We start from the raw sequence: 24,077 nt of genomic DNA, 5'->3' as shown, positions 1-24,077 counted from the left end.
GGGCGGAGCCTTTTTTACAGGAAATATGGGTGTGTTACATGGTGAATCTGGACATGGCACTATTACTCCTGCTGTTAATAAATTCTCTATTACTGGCCTGATTCCTTCAATTGCATCAGGTTTCAATGGATACTGTCTTACACATGGTCTGTATTCTGTTTTTGGTCTTATAACTACAGGTTGTGCATTTTTTTATCAGTCCTACGTCTGAAGGACCTGTTGTCCACAATCCTGATGGTACAGAAGAGAGAAGATCGTCCTCTTCAGGACTCAACTGAAACACTCAGGATTGTGAAGTGGACACATCAATCTGTGTTCCAGCTGTCAGCACCAATGAGACATTAACTGGCACTTTATACAATTTAGTTGATGGACTGAACTCCGTTCGTGGTCCAACTCTGCTCCAATCAGTGGCTGACAAAGCTGTTATGACTGTCAGTCCCAATTCTTGCCATTCTGTCAAATATGGTTTACAAAGTGACACATGTAATGGCATACCTGTGAATCTCAATTTTAAAACATCTTCAGTGGCACCTGTTACTGTTATGACAGCTGTTGAGTTGCCATCATGAATCAAATCGGTCATTATCAGCTTCACAGGTGAAATATTTTTCAATTTGTTTTCATACACTGGTGTTCCTGGCAATATGCCACTATGGACTCTAAATACACTCAAATCTGCATCTAAACTCTATCCATGGTTCTCCTTCTTTCTGAGTTGTCCTGGTAATTTCAGTATAATTTATCTTTGGTCCTAACACTCCTTTTGCACGTGTAATCGTAGCTTCCACTCTTGTTTTCAAGACTAGATCATCATGTGTCAGTGGTACGCCTTGTTGATCTGCAGGATTCCAGTCTCCACGTACCTGACTCCATTTAGGGCCACATGCTTTCATCCACACCTGTTGGACTTCAGGTCCATTAAGGTGGTAAGATGTTCTAATGTTTTCTATATCCTGCATAAATCCCTCAATGTCGACATGTGGCGATGGTATCATGTCGACTGCTGCTTTGATATCATCAGCATTCCATGTCCGATAAACGAGCATGGTTGGTAGCTGTCCTGCTGTTTCTGCACGAGGATTTGGTACTTCTATCATAGGATAGGCACCTCCCTGATCACTATGTTCCACCATGGGAGGGGCTGTAGGCACTTTTGCTTGACTGCGTGTTTGTGGTTTTTCTGGTTTTTCTCTTTTTACCTTAGGTTTTACTGCCAAATCATACTGTGGTGGCAATACATCGTCATCCTCTGGTAGAGGAGATAAAGGTCTCTTTGCCACCGACGGTCCAGCCGGCGGTGGTTGTTGAGGCTGTTCTGGTTCTCTGTGCTGAATTATCACATCTTCTTCTGCCTTACCTACAGCTTTCTTTTTTCTTGCTTTCTCTAATCGTCGCTTCTCTGCTCCCTTCTGTCTGTTCTCTGCTTCTTCCTCCCAAAATGCCACTAAATCTGCCCGTACTTTCTGCATCTTTTTCTCATCACCTTTATGTTGCTGTTCTAACTCCTTCTTCAGCTTCTGTATACTGATCAGGTTCAGTCGTCCGTCAAAGTCATGTTTATTAATCCAGGTCTCCAATTTTTTGTTGTTTTTGGATTTTTTGCTTCCATAAATTTCCAGTCGTCAGTTGATAAATTTTCCTTATTTATAGACGTCTTACCCCCCATTTTTATTATCCCTTGTTATAATTTGGACTTCAGACGGGGGCACACCTAGGGTGTTCTAAATCTGAAGTTTTCACACTTTCTTTGGACGTGACAATTAATTTGCCGTCGTGTGGTTGATTCCTTTCACCTCCCCGTAGGAAGCGGAATCACTTGCCTCTGCTTCCACACGCACGGTTGTCACTAACGTTGTCCAAAGTATTACACACACACAGTTTTCACACAGTTATTTACACTTGCGCAAAACACTATTTACACATAGAAACACTCCTAATAATCGTACGCGTATTCTTATGCCAGGGGAGCTCACCCTCCTGTGAAATTTAACTAATGTCCTGCATTAGGGGACTCCGCCGTCCCTGCCAAATTTAACTACTTTTTACAGTGCACGTATTTCTACCCGGGATTTCCTTTACGTATTAAAACAGAGGAGTCCGCACCCTCCTTACAGAGTTTAACTGCTTTGCATTAACAGACGATTCTGTATCATCGCTTGCGGAATTTAACTGTTTATGTGATCTGATCACCACTCACTCAGTACTATTTACAAAGAAATTCTACTCACTGACTCGACTTCCTGTCTGTCTTCTTCGGGAAAATCTCGTCAACCAGACGATGCCAACGGTGGTCGACAATTGCAGACACGATCAATCGATCGGACCTTGGCCAAGGATTTACGTCTGGACTTGACGACCTCCGCTGGACACCTCCGGTATTGTTGAGATCCCGGACGTAGCCCCCAGTCAATGTTGGGTATTTTCTCCTCCAAACATTTTTAAACCTTTAACAAGACAAACAGAGTCAAGAAACACCAGTGAGACAGAAAGTCAAATATTACGCGCGGAGTGCGGCCAGGCTGTACACCAAGGCTACACTAAAGTCTGGCCTGCTTTTCCGCTCTTTTTATTAAGAGACGCCCTCATCACATAAACAAGAAACTTGTCCTAAGGGTGGGGGTAATGACGCAAGACAAGTTTCTTCCCATAACATAAACGCATACGTCAAGTGCAGCTGTAAGGAAGAACACTTCAGGTCAGCACATCTCATTCGTCTGTTGCAGTTATCAGCTGTTTTGCATCTGCCTGGAACACTAAGCATCACAATCAGTCAAAATTCAACCTTCAGTTCTTTTACTCCCAGTCGTTAGCGGCTACGAAAACAAAGTTATGTTATAACAATAAGTACATCCAGTCCTTCATTCCCAGTTCAGATTGACCCCAGAGTGCTAAAACAAAATTGAATTCTCAGGATTGCATTAAGACAGGTGCAAAACAGCACATCTCCGTTCTCATGAGAAAGAAGACAAAGCTAAAACAAGGTTGAATAACACGTACGTTCTCAGGGTGAAGTGCAAAACAGCACAACACCGTTCTCATGAGAAAGAAGACAAAGCTACAAATGTTTAACAGTGATAACATATATATATATATATATATATATATAAAATCCTTAACAGGTGTCATTTTATTTAAAGCAGCGATTCGTTTTGAAGTTATTAATTCCGAGCGGACTCCGTCTCGGCAGAGAGCCGCGCAGCGTTTGAAACTGTGACAATGGAATGGAGGACGATTCTTGTTTCTCGACTGCAACAAGATGAGAGTCCCAGTTAGTGACTTTAATCCACACAAAAGTGAATCATGATATTTTAATGGCTTTCAGAGGGGTTAAGAAGCGGACTTACCGCTTCTGAAGAGCAGCAAATCAAAGAGCCAGGAGCCATTGAATCGAAGCATTGCTTCGATTCACGCTTCAAACTGGAGTCGCGCTGCAGAAATGGTTGATTACAGACGCTGTATTGAAAATCGTAACGGTCCAAAATTATAGGGTAACGGGCCGTAACGCAAGTTTGCGCTAGCTAGAACCCTGATGTTTAATTTTCTACGGCGTAGAGCACTGGTCACAGTTTTAAGCAGGTCTGCGCAGCACAGCATTACTGCATGCAAGTCTGTGCAACACGGTGCTCCTGTACACATCCAAAAACTGAGTGCGTGCATCCAGAGGATTCAGCTGGAGAAGAGGATCACACAGCTACAGCACCTCTGTGTGATCAGAACAACTGATGGACGTGTGTGTGCTCAGAACAGGGAATCGAACCTCAGCTCAGAAATCCAGAAACAGAACAGAAACAGCAGGTTGGTCGCTCTCTCTCTCTGTCTCTGTCGCGCTCTCCCTTACTCTCTCTCTCTCTCTCTCTCTCTCTCTCTCTCTCTCTCTCTCTGTCTCTCTGTCTCTCTCTTGGTCGCGCTCTCCCTTACTCTCTCTGTCTCTCTCTCTGTCGCGCTCTCCCTTACTCTCTCTGTCTCTCTGTCTCTCTCTTGGTCACGCTCTCCCTTACTCTCTCTGTCTCTCTCTCTGTCGCGCTCTCCCTTACTCTCTCTCTCTCTCTCTGTCTCTTTCTCTCTCTCTCTCTTTCTCTCTCTCTCTGTCGCACTCTCTCTCTCTCCCTCTCTCTCTCTCTCTCTCTGTCACACTCTCTCTCTCTCTCTCTGTCTGTCACTCTCTCTCTCTCTCTGTCTGTCACACTCTCTCTCTCTCTCTCTCTCTCTTTCTCCCCGTCACACTCTCTCTCTCTCTCTCTCTCTCTCTCTGTCGTGCTCTCCCTTCCTTTCTCTCTCTCTCGCTCTCTCTCTCTCTCTCTCTCTCTCTCTCTCTCTCTCTCTCTCTGTCGTGCTCTCCCTTCCTTTCTCTCTCTCTCTCTCTCTCTCTCTCTCTCTCTCTCTCTCTCTCTCTCTCTCTCTCTCTCTCTCTCTGTCGTGCTCTCCCTTCCTTTCTCTCTCTCTCGCTCTCTCTCTCTCTCTCTGTCGCGCTCTCCCTTACTCTCTCTCTCTCTCTCTCTCTCTCTCTCTCTCTCTCTCTCTCTCTCTCTCTCTCTCTCTCTCTCTCTTTTAGCATGGCGGCTTCTCCTGTCTCTCCCGTACTTTTCTGCTCTGGGTGTGAAATGTTTAGTTATTCCTCGGCCTCTTTTAGCAGTAACGGTACTTGTAATAAGTGCAGCTTATTCGTAGCTTTGGAGGCCAGGCTGGGCGAATTGGAGGCTCGGCTCCGCACCGTGGAAAATTCTACAGCTAGCCAGGCCCCTGTAGTCGGTGCGGACCAAGGTAGCTTAGCCGCCGTTAGTTCCCCCCTGGCAGACCCCGTGCAGTCGGGAAGGCAGGCTGACTGGGTGACTGTGAGGAGGAAGCGTAGCCCTAAACAGAAGCCCCGTGTACACCGTCAACCCGTTCACATCTCTAACCGTTTTTCCCCACTCGACGATACACTCGCCGAGGATCAAACTCTGGTTATTGGCGACTCTGTTTTGAGAAATGTGAAGTTAGCGACACCAGCAACCATTGTCAATTGTCTTCCGGGGGCCAGAGCAGGCGACATCGAAGGACATTTGAAATTGCTGGCTAAGGCTAAGCGTAAATTTGGTAAGATTGTAATTCACGTCGGCAGTAATGACACTCGGTTACGCCAATCGGAGGTCACTAAAATTAACATTGAATCGGTGTGTAACTTTGCAAAAACAATGTCGGACTCTGTTGTTTTCTCTGGGCCCCTCCCCAATCAGACTGGGAGTGACATGTTTAGCCGCATGTTCTCCTTGAATTGCTGGCTGTCTGAGTGGTGTCCAAAAAATGAGGTGGGCTTCATTGATAATTGGCAAAGCTTCTGGGGAAAACCTGGTCTTGTTAGGAGAGACGGCATCCATCCCACTTTAGAGGGAGCAGCTCTCATTTCTAGAAATCTGGCCAATTTTTTGGGATCCTCCAAACTGTGACTGTCTAGCGTTGGGACCAGGAGGCAGAGCTGTGGTCTTATACACCTCTCTGCAGCTTCTCTCCCCCTGCCATCCCCCTATTACCCCATCCCCGTAGAGACGGTGCCTGCTCCCAGACCACCAATAACTAGCAAAAATCTATTTAAGCATAAAAATTCAAAAAGAAAAAATAATATAGCACCTTCAATTGCACCACAGACTAAAACAGTTAAATGTGGTCTATTAAACATTAGGTCTCTTTCTTCTAAGTCCCTGTTGGTAAATGATATAATAATTGATCAACGTATTGATTTATTCTGCCTAACAGAAACTTGGTTACAGCAGGATGAATATGTTAGTTTAAATGAGTCAACACCCCCGAGTCACACTAACTGTCAGAATGCTCGTAGCACGGGCCGGGGCGGAGGATTAGCAGCAATCTTCCATTCCAGCTTATTAATTAATCAAAAACCTAGACAGAGCTTTAATTCATTTGAAAGCTTGTCTCTTAGTCTTTTCCATCCAAATTGGAAGTCCCAAAAACCAGTTTTATTTGTTATTATCTATCGTCCACCTGGTCGTTACTGTGAGTTTCTCTGTGAATTTTCAGACCTTTTGTCTGACTTAGTGCTTAGCTCAGATAAGATAATTATAGTGGGCGATTTTAACATCCACACAGATGCTGAGAATGACAGCCTCAACACTGCATTTAATCTATTATTAGACTCTATCGGCTTTGCTCAAAAGTAAATGAGTCCACCCATCACTTTAATCATATTTTAGATCTTGTTCTGACTTATGGTATGGAAATAGAAGACTTAACAGTATTCCCTGAAAACTCCCTTTTGTCTGATCATTTTTTAATAACATTTACATTTACCCTGATGGACTACCCTGCAGTGGGGAATAAGTTTCATTACACTAGAAGTCTTTCAGAAAGCGCTGTAACTAGGTTTAAGGATATGATTCCTTCTTTATGTTCTCTAATGTCATATACCAACACAGAGCAGAGTAGCTGCCTAGACTCTGTAAGGGAGTTAGAGTATCTTGTCAATAGTTTTACATCCTCATTGAAGACAACTTTGGATGCTGTAGCTCCTCTGAAAAAGAGAGCTTTAAATCAGAAGTGTCTGACTCCGTGGTATAACTCACAAACTCGTAGCTTAAAGCTGATAACCCGTAAGTTGGAGAGGAAATGGCGTCTCACTAATTTAGAAGATCTTCACTTAGCCTGGAAAAAGAGATTGTTGCTCTATAAGAAAGCGCTTCGTGAAGCTAGGACATCTTTCTACTCATCACTAATTGAAGAAAATAAGAACAACCCCAGGTTTCTTTTCAGCACTGTAGCCAGGCTGACAAAGAGTCAGAGCTCTATTGAGCTGAGTATTCCATTAACTTTAACTAGTAATGACTTCATGACTTTCTTTGCTAACAAAATTTTGACTATTAGAGAAAAAATTACTCATAACCATCCCAAAGATGTATCGTTATCTTTGGCTGCTTTCAGTGATGCCGGTATTTGGTTAGACTCTTTCTCTCCGATTGTTCTGTCTGAGTTATTTTCATTAGTTACTTCATCCAAACCATCAACATGCTTATTAGACCCCATTCCTGCCAGGCTGCTAAAGCTTATAGTTAGGGCTGGATCAGGTGACCCTGAACCATCCCTTAGTTATGCTGCTATAGACGTAGACTGCTGGGGGGTTCCCATGATGCACTGTTTCTTTTTCTTTTTGCTCTGTATGCACCACTCTGCATTTAATCATTAGTGATCGATCTCTGCTCCCCTCCACAGCATGTCTTTTTCCTGGTTCTCTCCCTCAGCCCCAACCAGTCCCAGCAGAAGACTGCCCCTCCCTGAGCCTGGTTCTGCTGGAGGTTTCTTCCTGTTTAAAAGGGAGTTTTCCTTCCCACTGTAGCCAAGTGCTTGCTCACAGGGGGTCGTTTTGACCGTTGGGGTTTTACATAATTATTGTATGGCCTTGCCTTACAATATAAAGCGCCTTGGGGCAACTGTTTGTTGTGATTTGGCGCTATATAAAAAAAAATTGATTGATTGATTGATTGAAGGAAGTCCTACCATTATTTAATGCTTCAATCTTAAATATGATCAATCTATCTTTGTTAGTTGGTTATGTACCACAGGCCTTTAAGGTGGCAGTAATTAAACCATTACTTAAAAAGCCATCACTTGACCCAGCTATCTTAGCTAATTATAGGCCAATCTCCAACCTTCCTTTTCTCTCAAAGATTCTTGAGAGGGTAGTTGTAAAACAGCTAACTGATCACCTGCAGAGGAATGGTCTATTTGAAGAGTTTCAGTCAGGTTTTAGAATTCATCATAGTACAGAAACAGCATTAGTGAAGGTTACAAATGATCTTCTTATGGCTTCGGACAGTGGACTTATCTCTGTGCTTGTTCTGTTGGACCTCAGTGCTGCTTTTGATACTGTTGACCATCAAATTTTATTACAGAGATTAGAGCATGTCATAGGTATTAAAGGCATTGCGCTGCAGTGGTTTGAATCATATTTGTCTAATAGATTACAGTTTGTTCATGTAAATGGGGAATCTTCTTCACAGACTAAAGTTAATTATGGAGTTCCACAAGGTTCTGTGCTAGGACCAATGTTATTCACTTTATACATGCTTCCCTTGGGCAGTATTATTAGACGGTATTGCTTAAATTTTCATTGTTACGCAGATGATACCCAGCTTTATCTATCCATGAAGCCAGAGGATACGCATCAATTAGCTAAACTGCAGGATTGTCTTACAGACATAAAGACATGGATGACCTCTAATTTCCTGCTTTTAAACTCAGATAAAACTGAAGTTATTGTACTTGGCCCCACAAATCTTAGAAGCATGGTGTCTAACCAGATCGTTACTCTGGATGGCATTTCCCTGATCTCTAGTAATACTGTGAGAAATCTTGGAGTTATTTTTGATCAGGATATGTCATTCAAAGCGCATATTAAACAAATATGTAGGACTGCCTTTTTGCATTTACGCAATATCTCTAAAATCAGAAAGGTCTTGTCTCAGAGTGATGCTGAAAAACTAATTCATGCATTTATTTCCTCTAGGCTGGACTATTGTAATTCATTATTATCAGGTTGTCCTAAAGTTCCCTAAAAAGCCTTCAGTTGGTTCAGAATGCTGCAGCTAGAGTACTGACGGGGACTAGCAGGAGAGAGCATATCTCACCCGTGTTGGCCTCCCTTCATTGGCTTCCTGTTAATGCTAGAATAGAATTTAAAATTCTTCTTCTTACTTATAAGGTTTTGAATAATCAGGTCCCATCTTATCTTAGGGACCTCGTAGTACCATATTACCCCATTAGAGCGCTTCGCTCTCAGACTGCGGGCTTACTTGTAGTTCCTAGGGTTTGTAAGAGTAGAATGGGAGGCAGAGCCTTCAGCTTTCAGGCTCCTCTCCTGTGGAACCAGCTCCCAATTCAGATCAGGGAGACAGATACCCTCTCTACTTTTAAGATTAGGCTTAAAACTTTCCTTTTCGCTAAGGCTTATAGTTAGGGCTGGATCGGGTGACCCTGGACCATCCCTTGGTTATGTTGCTTTAGACGTAGACTGTGTTTCATAATTATTGTATGGCCTTGCCTTGCAATGTGGAGCGCCTTGGGGCAACTGTTTGTTGTGATTTGGCGCTATACAAGAAAAAAGTTGATTGATTGATTGATTGATATTATTTGGGGTTGACATTTTATGTGTTCCTGTGAGCGGTGCGAGAACATGGAGACAGTAGAGGAAAGTGTCTGCTGTCGGGAGCAAATGCTTGTGTGCGAGCGGCAGCGGGACATTTCGTGCATCACACAACACCGCGGCTTTCTATCAGTCTGCCTGGACTTGAAAAGGCTAAAACCTTTTGCCCTTGTGTTTGTGCAATATGCTGCGACACATTGGTCAGGCATATCGACAAACAAGTCCCTGAGAGCTGTGTTTAATCAAAGTTTCTGCCGCTAAAAAAAGTGTAAACAACGGCCGCCAGGTGCATAAGCCGATACGGTCTACACGTAGTGACGTATTTTAGGCTTGGTGCTCAGCGGGAAGCTGGTCACGGGGTGTGCAGATTTTTCAGTGGCAGTACATTCAAATGTTATATATAACGGGAGAATCACGTCCATTTTCCCAAAACGCTTAGGTTGACCGAATTATATAACCTTTGTTACATGTAATAAGACTATGTTGTCCTTAAGTGTCATATCCACTCTAAGGGCAAGATGTGATTGGCTGGTCAGCACAGGGAGCATTGTGGGTAGTGTAGTTCAGGTTCACTTTGGGCGTTACAGTGTTACCGTCCGCTCGACACAAACAAAACGGACTACTTTTAACATTTAATTTTATTGCTTTGTGGCTGATGGGATAAGTTAATCGCCAAGACTCAGTGGGGGAGAGGAACTCTCACGGCGCAGCTGTGTACAGGGACTTTTCTTCATCGTTTTGGATTTTTAAAAAATAGGACGTTTTATTTCTTCAGATAAATCCCACTGAAACTAACAGGTAAGAATTTATATATACTAACGCGTCTTTTACTCTGCCAATCAATGCATTCATTGACATATTTCAGTTGTTTAAACCGCAGGGTTCAAAGCGTGTGAAAAAAGCAGCAGCTTTTTAGTTTGTAAATGACAGTATCAAGATGTCTTTATTATCCCCTCAGGGGCAGTTTGTTGGCCAGCTAGCAGTAGAACACATTCATACATACATAAGCATATACTAACCAAAACAGTAAACATAATAACACAACATAAAATTATAAGAAAACTTAGTTAAAAACCACTCGTGATAGTGTTTAAAAATCTAGTGACAGTGGGAATGAAAGAGTTCTTGTACCTATTGGTCTTACATCTCTTGGACATAAATCTATGACCAGACCGAAGCATTTTGGACTCAGGGTACAGGGGGTGACTGGGATTATCCAAGATTGACCTTGCCTTCTTAATGGATCTGTTTTTATATGTAGATGACAGGTCGTTTAAGGAAATGCCAGCAATCTTGTATTTATAGTTCTGTACAACTTCCACAGCCAGTCCATTAATATCTACAGGAGAAATGTCATCCTGCTTTTTCCTAAAATCAATTATCATCTCTTTAGTTCTGTTCATGTTGATCTAAAAAGTAGAGCCCGACCGACATGGATTTTTTGAGGCTGATGCCGATAACGATATTTGGATGGAAAAAATGCTGATAATCGATAAATCGGCTGATTTGCCGATAGCTGATAAATCAGCCAATATTTTTTTTTTAAATGAATAAAATGTTCTTTTTTTGGACCCTTAACAAAAAAGGTATGAGCTAAAAGCTGAAGCTTTGTCCTCATATTGATTAACTTTATAACAGAGAAGAATTTTCAAGTTCAAAAAATGCAATCAAGAATTAAACCTTTGTGAAATTAGCAAATACATATCCTTAAAAAGAATTGTGAAATACATCTGATCTTGTACCTCTTGTTGCTGCAACTTAGATATAGGTTTAGGATAAGCATATAGATCCTTATAAACTTACTTGTATGCTTTTGTCAGCCGATCAGTGCAGTGTTACAGCAAACTACGGGGGCCAGTGATGAACACATTTAAGCAGGGGTGTAAGCAGCTCTCCGTTGAATGGAGTCAGAGCTCCATCTACTGGACAAACAGTGCAAGGACATTTTACATTGCCGACACAAACATTATTTCAGTAACTGTTCTGTTTATGAGAAATTACCGGTGTTCTATCGGCAACATTTCGGCCGATAGTGAGTACTTTGAAAAGGGCTTATATCGGCCGATAATATCGGCCGGCCGATACATCGGTCGGGCTCTACTAAAAAGGACAATTTACACCAGTTGTTAAAATCTGACACCACAGGGCCACCCTGGTCTTGATTATCTGCATTTAAAAGAGACACAATGACAGAATCATGAGCAAATTTAACAATACCTTGGTGTTGATTTTGACACATGTTAGTATAAAAGAGGTGAAAGGACACAACCCTGTGGGGAACCAGTGGAAGAAATAAGAGCATCAGATAAAACATCATTGACTCTAACCTGTTGAGATCTGTTAGTTAAAAAATCCATAAGGCAGCACAAAATTCCTTGGTCAATGTTGTGCTCATTTTTTAACCTCTCTGCTATGAATGTGTGAATGCTGCCATCCAAGCAATGTCTTTTTCAGGGAAGTCCCTGCTTATTTCAGCAAGACAATGCCAAGCCACATTCTGCACGTGTTACAACAGCGTGGCTTCATAGTAAAAGAATGTGGGTACTAGACTGGCCTGCCTGCAGTCCAGACCTGTCGCCCATTGAATGTATGTGGCGCATTATGAAGCGAAAACTATGAGAACGGAGACCCCGGACTGTTGAACAACTGAAGTCGTACATCAAATCAAATCAGTTTTATATATTTTATTTATTTTCCCAAATAGGTGATTGTAATCATGATTTGGTACAAAAGTATAATTCACAAAAGACTGAGTCTCTGAAGATAAAAGATGGGCAGAGGATCTCCAGTCTGCGAACAAATGCTTGAGAAAATTAATGAAACATTTAAAGTCAGTGTTTCTCTGTATGTCTTTCTGTCCATCTCTCTGACAGAGCCCAGTATGAGAACTAGAGTCTGCACTCCCAATGCTGTCACATGGAAAGAAACTTGCAAAATATGTCATAATATAGCTGATTGGATATCAAGCCAGTAAAATTAATTTACATTAAATTATATAAGGAAAGTATTAAACTTATTCTGACACTCACACATTCCCAAATATTAGTGTTGAAAGTTACATGGGTCTGATCTGTTCAACCTGCAATAAATCAGCAGCTCTGAGATGTCCTGCTGTTGCTGCTGTGTTCAGCGCTGCACAACTCATGCATCCATTACACTATATATATATATATATATATATATATATATATATAAAATCATTAACTTTGACAGGATTCCAAAAAAGTTCTCCACTGCGCGACGTGGACAAGACAGCCTGCAGGTGTAAATGATTTCTGATTCTGTAAGTAAATGGTTTCATCAGCCAATCGTTCTCAAAGCAAATGTGTCATCAGCTACAAAATTATTTTAGTTTAGTTTAGTTCATTGTTGAAAGTTTAAACCAGTGGTCTCCAAACTATTTCAGAAAGGGCCGAGAGGGTGCAGGTTTTGTTTGCAGCCACTGACTTCAGCAGGTGATCTCACTGATTAACATCCCTTTGAACAGGTGGGATGAGTTCATCAGTGAAATCACCTGCTGAAGTCAGTGGCTGCAAAGAAAACCTGCACCCTCTCGGCCCTTTCTGGAACAGTTTGGAGACCACTGGTTTAAACAGACCCAATATGTTCCAGCTTCCAAATTCTGCAGACATGAAGGCACAATATCACACAATCCAGATGGGCACACAGGCCGCATTCATTAATTCCACACGGCCCTCATTAATTTAATCCGTTTTTGAATAAAAAAATGTATATATGTAAAATTCTAGGTGGTTTCAAATCCTCAGATTTCATACACAGACAGGACACTTTACACCAGTTTATCGCCCAAAAGTCATGGAAAAAGTGATAAGAATAACCAAAACTGCTTACTTCTGGAAGGAAATGTTGTCTCCCTTCTTCCTCTGTTTGTGGCTTTGCTTTCTGGCATTCTGCACCTGTTTCTTGATGAGACTCATTGTTGCCCTGATCCCAAATGGTGACCACGCCCCCTTTCCGGACTCTAGTTCTTCATGGGGCTCTGGTCTCTCTCTCTCTCTCGCTCTCTCTCTCTCCGTGCGTGTGTGTTCTTGGACTGGCACCCTTGTACTCCGACAGACACAGTTTGACTCCTGTCTTTTTTTTTAAACTGAACTACTGTATCTTTTTTCTTTTTAACTGAATTGGTTTCATCATTTCACTGCTAATTGAACTCTTCCTACTGTCTCTTTTCAGTGGGACGGGTGTCTTCTACCAAGCAATGCCTGCTGTTGGAGCTGACGGAAAGAACATCATGAAGCTAATTCCTGTTCAGATGGTCAACGGACAGTTTGTACAATCTCAAATCAGCAAATCCTCATTTAATGTTTCAACACAAAAAGCTATAGCCTTAAAGATCGCTTCACCACCGGTTCAGCTGGCCAACAAGACGACCCAGAAATATACAACTCCTGAGCAGTTTGTCCGAAAACATGTTTCTCTTGTGAGCACTTTGCCTCATCAAATTGCAGTAAAGGGAAGAAATTGTGATGTTAACAATTTACTGAATAAGTATCAGCAACCAGGACAGATGGTAAACTTAATGTCCGCCGGAGATCAGACCACAACAACTACAACAAACGTTAGACAGCCAGCGCCAGTTCCAAGTCAGCCCTCAGTCACCGTCAGACCTCCCGTCCCTCCGAGTGGACAGAACCTTCAGATTCTCCAGAGTACACAAATCAAAAAAGTCCCACAATCTGAACTTCGTCCAGGTGTTAGGAAACAGATTTTTACTTCAAGACCCACCATCTCTGTAGCTTCGAGCTCGTCCACCGCAGCCTATGTATCGCCATTAACATTTATGAACCCAGACACCATGGCCTCCATCAGCAGTGCTGCCCAGTCACACAGAGTACTTACCAAGACATCAGGTCCGTCTCACAGTGGACCTTCTTATGGAGCATCAAAACCTCATTTAAAATTAATTCCAAAGGTTTCAGAGCGGCCTGATAGCCCCATAAAGTGGGTGATTGAAGATGAAGACAACTCATCTCTGGCTCCAAGTCTTGATCCTCTAAATAGTCCCTCCATTACCTCTGAGATCCTCCGTACTGTGGCACAGAGAGAAAATGCCAAAAACACACATGAAATAAAAGTTACACAACCTCCACAGGCAGGTCCAGCAGGAGGCGCACACGGGCAAGACAGCGCTCTGCTCATGTGCAACGGCAAGGTCTTCTTTGTGACCAAGAAGTGTGGCTTGTCATTTCAAAAAGATGGCAGCACGAACTCTGACTCAGCTACAGCTTCAGCACGTGTTCCTGCAATCGATAACACCTGTGTGACCTTGTCCAAGCAGGTACGTGTGTCAGATGCATGTCAAAGCTTGCTGGCTGCACACTGCCCACCTCAGAGCGACGACGTAATTGATCTTTGTGATGACGACTATCAGGACGACGTGTCCAAACAAGCAACTTCAGCACTCAGTAGGACAGACGTGACTCCTGTGGATGAAGACAACGTAATATTCGTCTCGTATATTCCACCCCAGTCAGTTTGTAGCTCCGCGGAACCCACCACGGCCGTGAGTGAAAAGACAGATGAGCGGGAGCCTGTGAGGAGTGTGGACAGTGGGGCGGGACCACAGAGGAGGCGTGGCTGGGACACATCATCAAATGCAGTCCCTGAATGTTTCATAGTCAGTGACACTACGGTCAGACATCCTCTCATGGAAAAAGCCTCCGTTCTCAGAGGAGACCAAAGCAGTGAGAGAAACGCTACCAATACACACACGAATACTACGAAGTATCGTGGTTTAACAATACTGAACTCGGATAAAGAGAACAGGGAAAAGAGTCTGCAGAGGATTTCAAATGTGGACAATGATCTGGAGACGATGGAGCCTTCAGGCGCCAGCGCAACAAGAGAATCATGCCTCGGAATACCGAGGGACAGACATCAAACAAAGGTACGAAACCTTTCGCTGCTTCATCACCTTAAAGTGTGTGCATGTGTTTTATTTTAATGAAGTGTTTAACATCTATTTTACCTGTGTTTTTTGAGCAGCAGGAAACATTAAGGAGGCCCTGTGGCTTGCTGATTTCTTTATTTTTCCTTGGTGCTTAAAAATCGTCTGGTCTGCTGTTGTTTAAAGTGTCCAACAGCGCGGTATTCCAAACCGGTTGTTGCTCTCAAAAACACTGTTCATTTAGCAGCTGGTCAGTGCTGTAATGAATTAATCAAATTCATCATTTAATCAAATTCATCAATCAAACACAATGTTTTGACAGCCATTTATTAATTAATGTTATTTTATTCATTTATTTTATATATATATATATATATATACACACACACAGTGGGGGAAAATAAGTATTTGACCCCCTGTCAGTTTTGCAGGTTTTCCCACCTACAAAGAATGGAGACATCTGTAATTTTTATCATAGGTACACTTCAACTGTGAGAGACAGAATCTAAAAAAAAAAAAAATCCAGAAAATCACATTGTATGATTTTTAAATAATTAATTTGCATTTTATTGCATAAAATAAGTATTTGACCCCCTAGAAAAACAGAGCTTAACAATTGGTACAGAAACATTTGTCTGCCATTACAGAGGTGAGACGTTTCTGTAGTTCTTGACCAGGTTTTCACACACTGCAGCAGGGATTTTGGTCCACTCCTCCATACAGATCTTCTCCACATCTTTCAGGTTTGGAGTTTCAGCTCCCTCCAAAGATTTTCTATTGAGTTCAGGTCTGGAGACTGGCCAGGCCACTCCAGGACCTTGAAATGCTTCTTACAGAGCCCCTCCTTAGTTGCCCTGGCTGTGTGTTTGGGGTCATTGCCATGCTGGAAGACCCAGCCATGACCCATCTTCAGTGCTCTTACTGAGGGAAGGAGGTTGTTTGCCAAAATCTCGCAATACATGGCCCCATCCATCCTCCCTTCAATACGGTGCAGTCCTCCTGTCCCCTTTGCAGAAGAGCACCCCCAGAGTATGATGTTTCCACCCCCATCCTTCACGGTTGGGATGGTTTTCTTGGGGTTGTTCTCATCCTCTAAACATGGTAAGTGGAGTTGATTCCAAAAAGCTCTATTTTGGTCTCATCTGACCACATGACCTCCCATGCCTCCTCTGGATCATCCAGATGGTCACTGGTGAACTTCAAACGGGCCTGGACATGTGCTGGCTTGAGCAGGGGGACCTTGCTGCCCTGCAGGATTTTAAAACATGACAGCATCATGTGTTACTAATGTAATCTTTGTGACTGTGGTCCCAGCTCGCTTCAGGTCATTGACCAGGTGCTCCTGTGTAGTTCTGAGCTTTCTCAGAATCATCCTTACCCCACAAAGTGAGATCTTACATGGAATCCCAGACCGAGGGAGATTGACAGTCATCTTGTGTTTCTTCCACTTTCTAATAAATAATCATAACAGTTGTTGTCTTCTACCAAGCTGCTTGCCTGTTGTCCTGTAATCCATCCCAGCCTTGTGCAGGTCTACAGTTTTGTCCCTGGTGTCCTTAGACAGCTCTTTGGTCTTGGCTATGGTGGACAGGTTGGAGTGTGATTGATTGAGTGTGTGAAAAGGTGTCTTTTATACAGGTAACAAGTTCAAACAGGTGCAATTAATACAGGTAAAGAGTGCAGAATAAGAGGGCTTCTTAAAGAAAAATTAACAGGTCTGTGAGAGCCAGAATTCTTGCTGGTTGATAGGGGATCAAATACTTATTTTATGCAATAAAATGCAAATTAATTATTTAAAAATCATACAATGTGATTTTCTGGATTTTTTTTTTTTTTTTTAGATTCTGTCTCTCACAGTTGAAGTGTACCTACGATAAAAATTACAGATCTCTCCATTCTTTGTAGGTGGGAAAACCTGCAAAACTGACAGGGGGTCAAATACTTATTTTCACCAATGTATATACAAAAAAGGAATTCAGTAAAGGTGCTTATATACATTGTGGACCTCATAACCAGACAACACACACACACACACCCCATAATAAGTATGAGTCAAAGAACTCAGACCAGAGGATTTCACTGTCTGAACTCTAAATGTTTAACTCACTGGATCTGCTTTGGTAAGTCCTGTTCTTTACACTGAATCTGTTTTTAGGCATTAGGGTCTGATCCCATGTAAGACATTAAACATGTGATTAACATTGTGCGTTGTATTGATTGATTGGGTCTGATATGAGTCCAGGGTGACGTGTTGAGCATTTATAGTGCAGTGGAATAAATGAAAGGACTTTGACGCTGTGTCAGTCCACAGACCAACTGTCAGTGAACCACAACACAGAGTGAGTTTCTGAGTGTGAATGACTGTAGGAGCTCCATGTAGGAACTCACTCATTAAGCCCCATAGATGAACCATGCCACTTGATCTGGGTGTGTTTTTGTTTGCAGACATCAGTGTGGAGCTCATCACCAGCACCAGAACCCTGTCAGCCCACTGACCTTCAGCCCATCGACCTTCAGCCCACCAACCTTCAGCACACTGACCTTCAGCCCACCAACCGTCAGCCCACCGACCGTCAGCTCAGGCTGATGTTTGGGATAACAGCTGATGTCAAAGTTTGCTTGCAGTTCATCGATGTCTCTGTCCGTGAAGAAGATCCACAATATGAGACCAAAACTGAGGAGCGTGTTTTCTCAAACCAACCGGCCAACATTTCTGAGGTATGCTTTTTTTAATGGCCACAGGAAGTGGGCTGGCTTGTATTTCATTTTTACTGAATGATTTCAAGTTCTCTTTGTGCAGCAGCTTTACTCTTCACGAGAAGACGGCAGCTCCAGTGGTCGAGTCAACACTGGAGGAGTGAGACCGGAAACTGAACACACGTGGTCAGGAAACCTGGAAACAGACATCAGTCCTGTTGAATGCGTAAGGACAGAGTCTGTCCTTTCCATAGATGCTCAGTGTCACAGTAGTCAAACTTCACAGCATGTGGAGTTTGAGCCTGCTGCTTACATGGAACCAGTCGATGAAGATTTAACTATCACAGATACAAGTGGCACCTTTAACCACCCACTGTCTCCTGTGGAGCTTGATGGAAGCGTAAGGAGAGTGGGTCGAGCAAGGAAGCGCACAATGTGTCCGTGTTGCATACCTGCTTCTAATTTCACAGAAAAGCCTGGTGCAAGGACTGAAGAATTAGAAACATCAGAGACACCAAATAAAAGAAGTGGGAGAATAATGAGAGCTGCAAGAAAACATAGAAAACTGACAGCAAGAATGAAAAGATTTCCAGCTGAGACGTCTCCAGTGTCTGAAGGTCCCGCCGCTAATGGCTTATCCGCAATGTCGATGGACTGTGACGAAGTAAAATTACATGAACAAATAAAAAGACTAAAAGACCTTCTGAAAGAGAAGGAGACAGCTCTTGAAAAGATGAGAAAAAGCATTGGCTCACCCAAAAAGTAAAAAAAATTCCAAACTTTCACAAGTTAATGTAACTCGTAATGCAGATACCGAGCTGATGGCACAAACCGCCGGGGCAGCATGTGATGCTACAGACCGCCGGAGCAGCGTGTGATGCTACAGACCACTCTGTGTTGTAACTGAGTGTCCTGAGTGGGTATTATTCATAGGTTTCAATAAAAGGAGTCTGTGGAGAACTGCTGCAGTCCTCCACTGGATCAGACCTGTTCTGCAGTTCCAGATAACTGATGTCCTTCACATATGCAATCAGTGAGGACAAAGAGCTAACGGGAATGCATGTCCACATGGAGACATTTTCAACACCACAACAACAAACAATGCAAATAATACAGTCCAAAGTTGGAAAAGTTGTTCCCCACCTTAGTTGGACTTCTGGCACTGAGAGGAGACAGCTGGTCTCTCATAGTTTGGACAGTAGGAGCTGAGTGCAGCTGTAAGCAGGCCACAAGGTGGTCATCAGTCATGGTGGATCTGTGTTTAGACTTCATGATTTTCATATGTGAAAAGGCAGATTCACACAAATATGTTGATCCAAAAAGTGCAGTTAGATTCTGTGCAGGTTGTCTGAGGTTGGGCTGCTTCTCTTTCTGCATTAGATTCCATTATATTCATGCCAGGTGTTGCTCTGGATTTGAGTTCACTGTCATTTTCAGTGGGAGGATCTCATTCTCAATAGCACAGTCCAAGACTGGTGACACTTTGGATGTTATACAGTTCACATCTATAGTTTCCCCAAATGGAAAATAGAGAAAACTGACAACATGCTCAATAGATGCAAAGTTAATAAGGTGCATGTCAAATTCTGACAAGATGCTCTGCACGCGATCATAACGTGCACTCTCAAGCTCTGCCCAGTCTTTGTCCTGATGCTTAAGTTCTGTGTCCATGTGTGGAAAGTTCTGCAGGTCACACTGTTGCAACCTACTTGATAGCAGGTGTAACTTGTTATTAAACATGTTCACGGAGCTGATCATGTTTTTAACCTTGCAGCTCTAGATTCAAGTTATTGAGCTTGTCAGTTAGATCGGTAAGAAAAGAGCCAGTTTGTGTACAGCAGCAGATCTGTCTGCTCTGCACCTGTCTCTTCCAGCTGTGCACGGAATAATCACCTCTGCAGACTCCTGGCTCAAACAGTGCATGTAATCTTGTTAGCCACATCATCACGTCTTCCCACTCAACCCTTGCTGGTGAATTATACAATAGTACATGAGGAAATCCTGGAAAGAGTCACACAGTTTGCACAATCCGATGAACCCAGCAGTACGTCCAACCATCGCTGGAGCCCCATCAGTTGTAATAGTCCAGCAGTTAAGGGATAGAATCGTGCACTTTTTTACAAAAGCGCCAAACTTTGTCCAGGGACTCTTTAGGTTATATTAAGTCATTTCCAAGCGGGAGACATTTGATTTTAGCTCTGTATCCTGCTTTTTTTAAAAGGGTGTTTGCATGGTTATACTACAGTGTATATTTTGCTATTCATATGACAATACGATCATATGGTTATTATGTAGGGGGCCAGTGATCAAGATTGGACCTTGTTAAGCTGTAGAGAATGTCTACTGCAACTAGTGCAAAGCTATACTGAGCTTATGTGATCATGTATCGTCCGTCGTGCGGCGTCATACGTCGTCGTACATCCTTATACATTAGCAGGGTGGTATGTTTCAAAATGGAAAGAGGTTAAATTGTAACATTAATTTACCATTTTTTTAAAGAGTGTAAACTATGTTTAAGTGCATTTGTAGCATACTTTCTTTTTCTATGCATGAAAACAGCTTTCAGTCACTTTAAGTAAATTAAATATAGAGTCATGATTTTATGTTATGGAAGATATAGCATAAGGTAAACTGAGTGTTTTAAATTGTAAACTAAATGGTTATGGCCATAAAACAAAATTGATTTCTTGTAATTAATAAAAAAGCATTTCTTTCTGTTCAAACACTGTTGTTATTTTAGAGTGTAAATATGTTAGAGTGCATGAGTAGCATCTTGCCTTTGCCCTATGCTCGCAAACAGCTATATTGCATAGGTATATTGATATTCACGAGTTATACAATATTTAGTCACTTTCCCTAGATTAACGCTTTTTCTAAGAGTGTAAGCACACTGAAGTACATTTGAAGCATCCCTACTTAGCCTTAATACATTTTTCATAACTTAAATAGACATTTGGATAAGAGTTTGTCATGAATTATATGCTGTAGAAGGCTGAAAATGGTTATTCTCTTAAACCCAAGTTTTTAGAGTGTAGACGTTTATGGATTCAATGTCTCCCGATCTTATATACTTCAGGACACTATAAGGTACCTCTGATAAAGTTTTTGCGCTTTTGTAAAAAAAAGTGCATGATTCCCCTAAAATTTGACCCTTAGCCGCCGGACTATAATGGAGACGAGTTTGAAGAGGGGCAGCTGGCTCTTATTAACAAATTCCATAAAAGCTTGAAAAGTATCTGTGCCTCTCGTGTGCCCTTTCAAAGGCAAAAGGGTCAGCAGCTCTTCTTTTACTTTCATATTGTCAAAAAATATTCTAATGAAAACATAGCTGAGCCACATCGACAGCATCAGTGGATTCATCAAACTGGAGAGAAAAACACTCATGTGTCTCAATATCGTTCCACAGTTGCTAACATCCTCTGCCATTCCCTCGCATTGCCGTTTAACCGAATTACTTGACAGCTGCACATCCTGAAGAGCAGACACAATCTCCTTTCAATTTTTAAAATCAATCAATCAATCAATCAATCAATTTTTTTTATATAGCGCCAAATCACAACAAACAGTTGCCCCAAGGCGCTTTATATTGTAAGGCAAGGCCATACAATAATTATGTAAAACCCCAACGGTCAAAACGACCCCCTGTGAGCAAGCACTTGGCTACAGTGGGAAGGAAAAACTCCCTTTTAACAGGAAGAAACCTCCAGCAGAACCAGGCTCAGGGAGGGGCAGTCTTCTGCTGGGACTGGTTGGGGCTGAGGGAGAGAACCAGGAAAAAGACATGCTGTGGAGGGGAGCAGAGATCGATCACTAATGATTAAATGCAGAGTGGTGCATACAGAGCAAAAAGAGAAAGAAACAGTGCATCATGGGAACCCCCCAGCAGTCTACGTCTATAGCAGCATAACTAAGGGATGGTTCAGGGTCACCTGATCCAGCCCTAACTATAAGCTTTAGCAAAAAGGAAAGTTTTAAGCCTAATCTTAAAAGTAGAGAGGGTGTCTGTCTCCCTGATCTGAATTGGGAGCTGGTTCCACAGGAGAGGAGCCTGAAAGCTGAAGGCTCTGCCTCCCATTCTACTCTTACAAACCCTAGGAACTACAAGTAAGCCTGCAGTCTGAGAGCGAAGCGCTCTATTGGGGTGATATGGTACTACGAGGTCCCTAAGATAAGATGGGACCTGATTATTCAAAACCTTATAAGTAAGAAGAAGAATTTTAAATTCTATTCTAGAATTAACAGGAAGCCAATGAAGAGAGGCCAATATGGGTGAGATATGCTCTCTCCTTCTAGTCCCCGTCAGTACTCTAGCTGCAGCATTTTGAATTAACTGAAGGCTTTTTAGGGAACTTTTAGGACAACCTGATAATAATGAATTACAATAGTCCAGCCTAGAGGAAATAAATGCATGAATTAGTTTTTCAGCATCACTCTGAGACAAGACCTTTCTGATTTTAGAGATATTGCGTAAATGCAAAAAAGCAGTCCTACATATTTGTTTAATATGCGCTTTGAATGACATATCCTGATCAAAAATGACTCCAAGATTTCTCACAGTATTACTAGAGGTCAGGGTAATGCCATCCAGAGTAAGGATCTGGTTAGACACCATGTTTCTAAGATTTGTGGGGCCAAGTACAATAACTTCAGTTTTATCTGAGTTTAAAAGCAGGAAATTAGAGGTCATCCATGTCTTTATGTCTGTAAGACAATCCTGCAGTTTAGCTAATTGGTGTGTGTCCTCTGGCTTCATGGATAGATAAAGCTGGGTATCATCTGCGTAACAATGAAAATTTAAGCAATACCGTCTAATAATACTGCCTAAGGGAAGCATGTATAAAGTGAATAAAATTGGTCCTAGCACAGAACCTTGTGGAACTCCATAATTAACTAGTCTGTGAAGAAGATTCCCCATTTACATGAACAAATTGTAATCTATTAGACAAATATGATTCAAACCACCGCAGCGCAAAATCAGCAAAGAGCACATCTGTGGCTTCCATGAATGTTTCTTTTACAATCTCACCATCCTTGAAAGATTTCTTTCCTCTTGTGAGAACACGACTGACACAATAAGAGCTGTGGTTGCAACGTTACTCATATATAAAAGGTATGTGAGAATTGGCATTTTTGCGTATTTACGCATTTTAAAATTTCTGCCGTCTTTTATATGAGATATAAATCAGTCTGTTTATAAAGTGCACATTAGATGTTGTAAAAAACAATTTACAGCAATCATGCTAATACAGTGCTACTGTAAATGGGTGTGACTTGCTGTAAAGCAGTCAAACAAAAAAAAAAAAAAACAATTTGCAGCAATCGTGCTAATACAGTGCTACCGTAAATGGGCGTGACTGGCTGTAAAGCAGTCAAACTAAAAAAAATACAAACAACTAAACCTCGGTTTGTAATCATGCCAAGCCAAACAAAATGAGTTAAAATGTGCGGTGATTTGGATGCCAGGAACATCGACAGAAAAGCAGACTGGTGGCCGTGGGACTGGACGCTGTGAGGTTCAGGTCAGTTACTCTGCTTCTTTCTTCAGTAAGTTAGTCGCACGTTATTTAACGTCCTGGTTAGCAAGTATTCATGATTGTAAGTCTGTCTGTGCACATACGTCAATAATTACTGGTCGCTGATGCATTTTATTGCTAATTATTAGTAACGGACACTGAACCATTGAATCAATATGAAGCAATTGTGTTAAAATGGTTCAGTGTTTTAAAGCAGGGGTTTTCAAAGTGGGAGAGTGAGCCGCCCCCCCCCCCCCCCCCCCCGAGAACAAATAAATAGCTGCAACAGCCCCCGACACACATCCACACAATTTCAGCATCTGTATGTTTCTTTCTCTTCTTTTACACATTTTAACCCACACTTTAAATATATTTGTGTGTCTATGTATTTACACATTTTACAGCTTTTGTAAACATTTTAAACATGTTTTTAAGGAACTTTTTATTCTTTCACACATTTTGCACCCTTTTCAAACATTCTAAATGTGTTTTTAAAGAACTTTCTATCCTTTTATTTTTTACCTTTTGTCATATTTTAAACTTTTTAAAAACATTTAAACATCTATGTGTCTTTTTACATTTTTTTGTCATAACTAGCACATTTTAACAAACAATATTAAGTCAACTTGTATCGGGGTTCTCCCAAGAAATTTTTAGTATAATGGTGCTGTTAGCAATAATCACCAGAGGCGCCGTGCATTGCGAGTCATTTTGGCTGGTTTTAGATGCATTGAAAGCAAGAATAATACACAAAAAATGACACGTAATATCAAAGTTCTTTTTTGCATGTTTCTAAGTTAATAAAATAAATAATGAAAGTTTAAAA

General features: G+C 41.9%; 1 protein-coding gene across 2 annotated transcripts in view; it reads left to right on the top strand.

Moving 5' to 3' along the window:
- Window positions 1-18,521, top strand: part of lrif1 (ligand dependent nuclear receptor interacting factor 1) — a 31,359-nt gene extending 12,838 nt beyond the window's left edge. The window contains exons 2-4 of one of the 2 annotated variants that reach the window (XM_034173135.1): window positions 13,328-15,041; window positions 17,487-17,759; window positions 17,845-18,521. In XM_034173135.1, coding sequence (XP_034029026.1) covers window positions 13,328-15,041; window positions 17,487-17,759; window positions 17,845-18,504 — 2,647 coding nt within the window. In that variant the 3' untranslated portion in view covers window positions 18,505-18,521. Of the gene's footprint in view, window positions 1-13,327; window positions 15,042-17,486; window positions 17,760-17,841 lie in introns of both variants that reach the window. The other variant, XM_034173134.1, reaches the window with a different exon arrangement.
- Window positions 18,522-24,077: the final 5,556 nt, after the last annotated feature.

Source organism: Thalassophryne amazonica, chromosome 6 (assembly GCF_902500255.1).
Source record: "Thalassophryne amazonica chromosome 6, fThaAma1.1, whole genome shotgun sequence".
Lineage (NCBI taxonomy): Eukaryota > Metazoa > Chordata > Actinopteri > Batrachoidiformes > Batrachoididae > Thalassophryne > Thalassophryne amazonica.
Note: the sequence above shows the minus strand (reverse complement) of the source record. Positions and strands in the feature narration are given on the sequence as shown.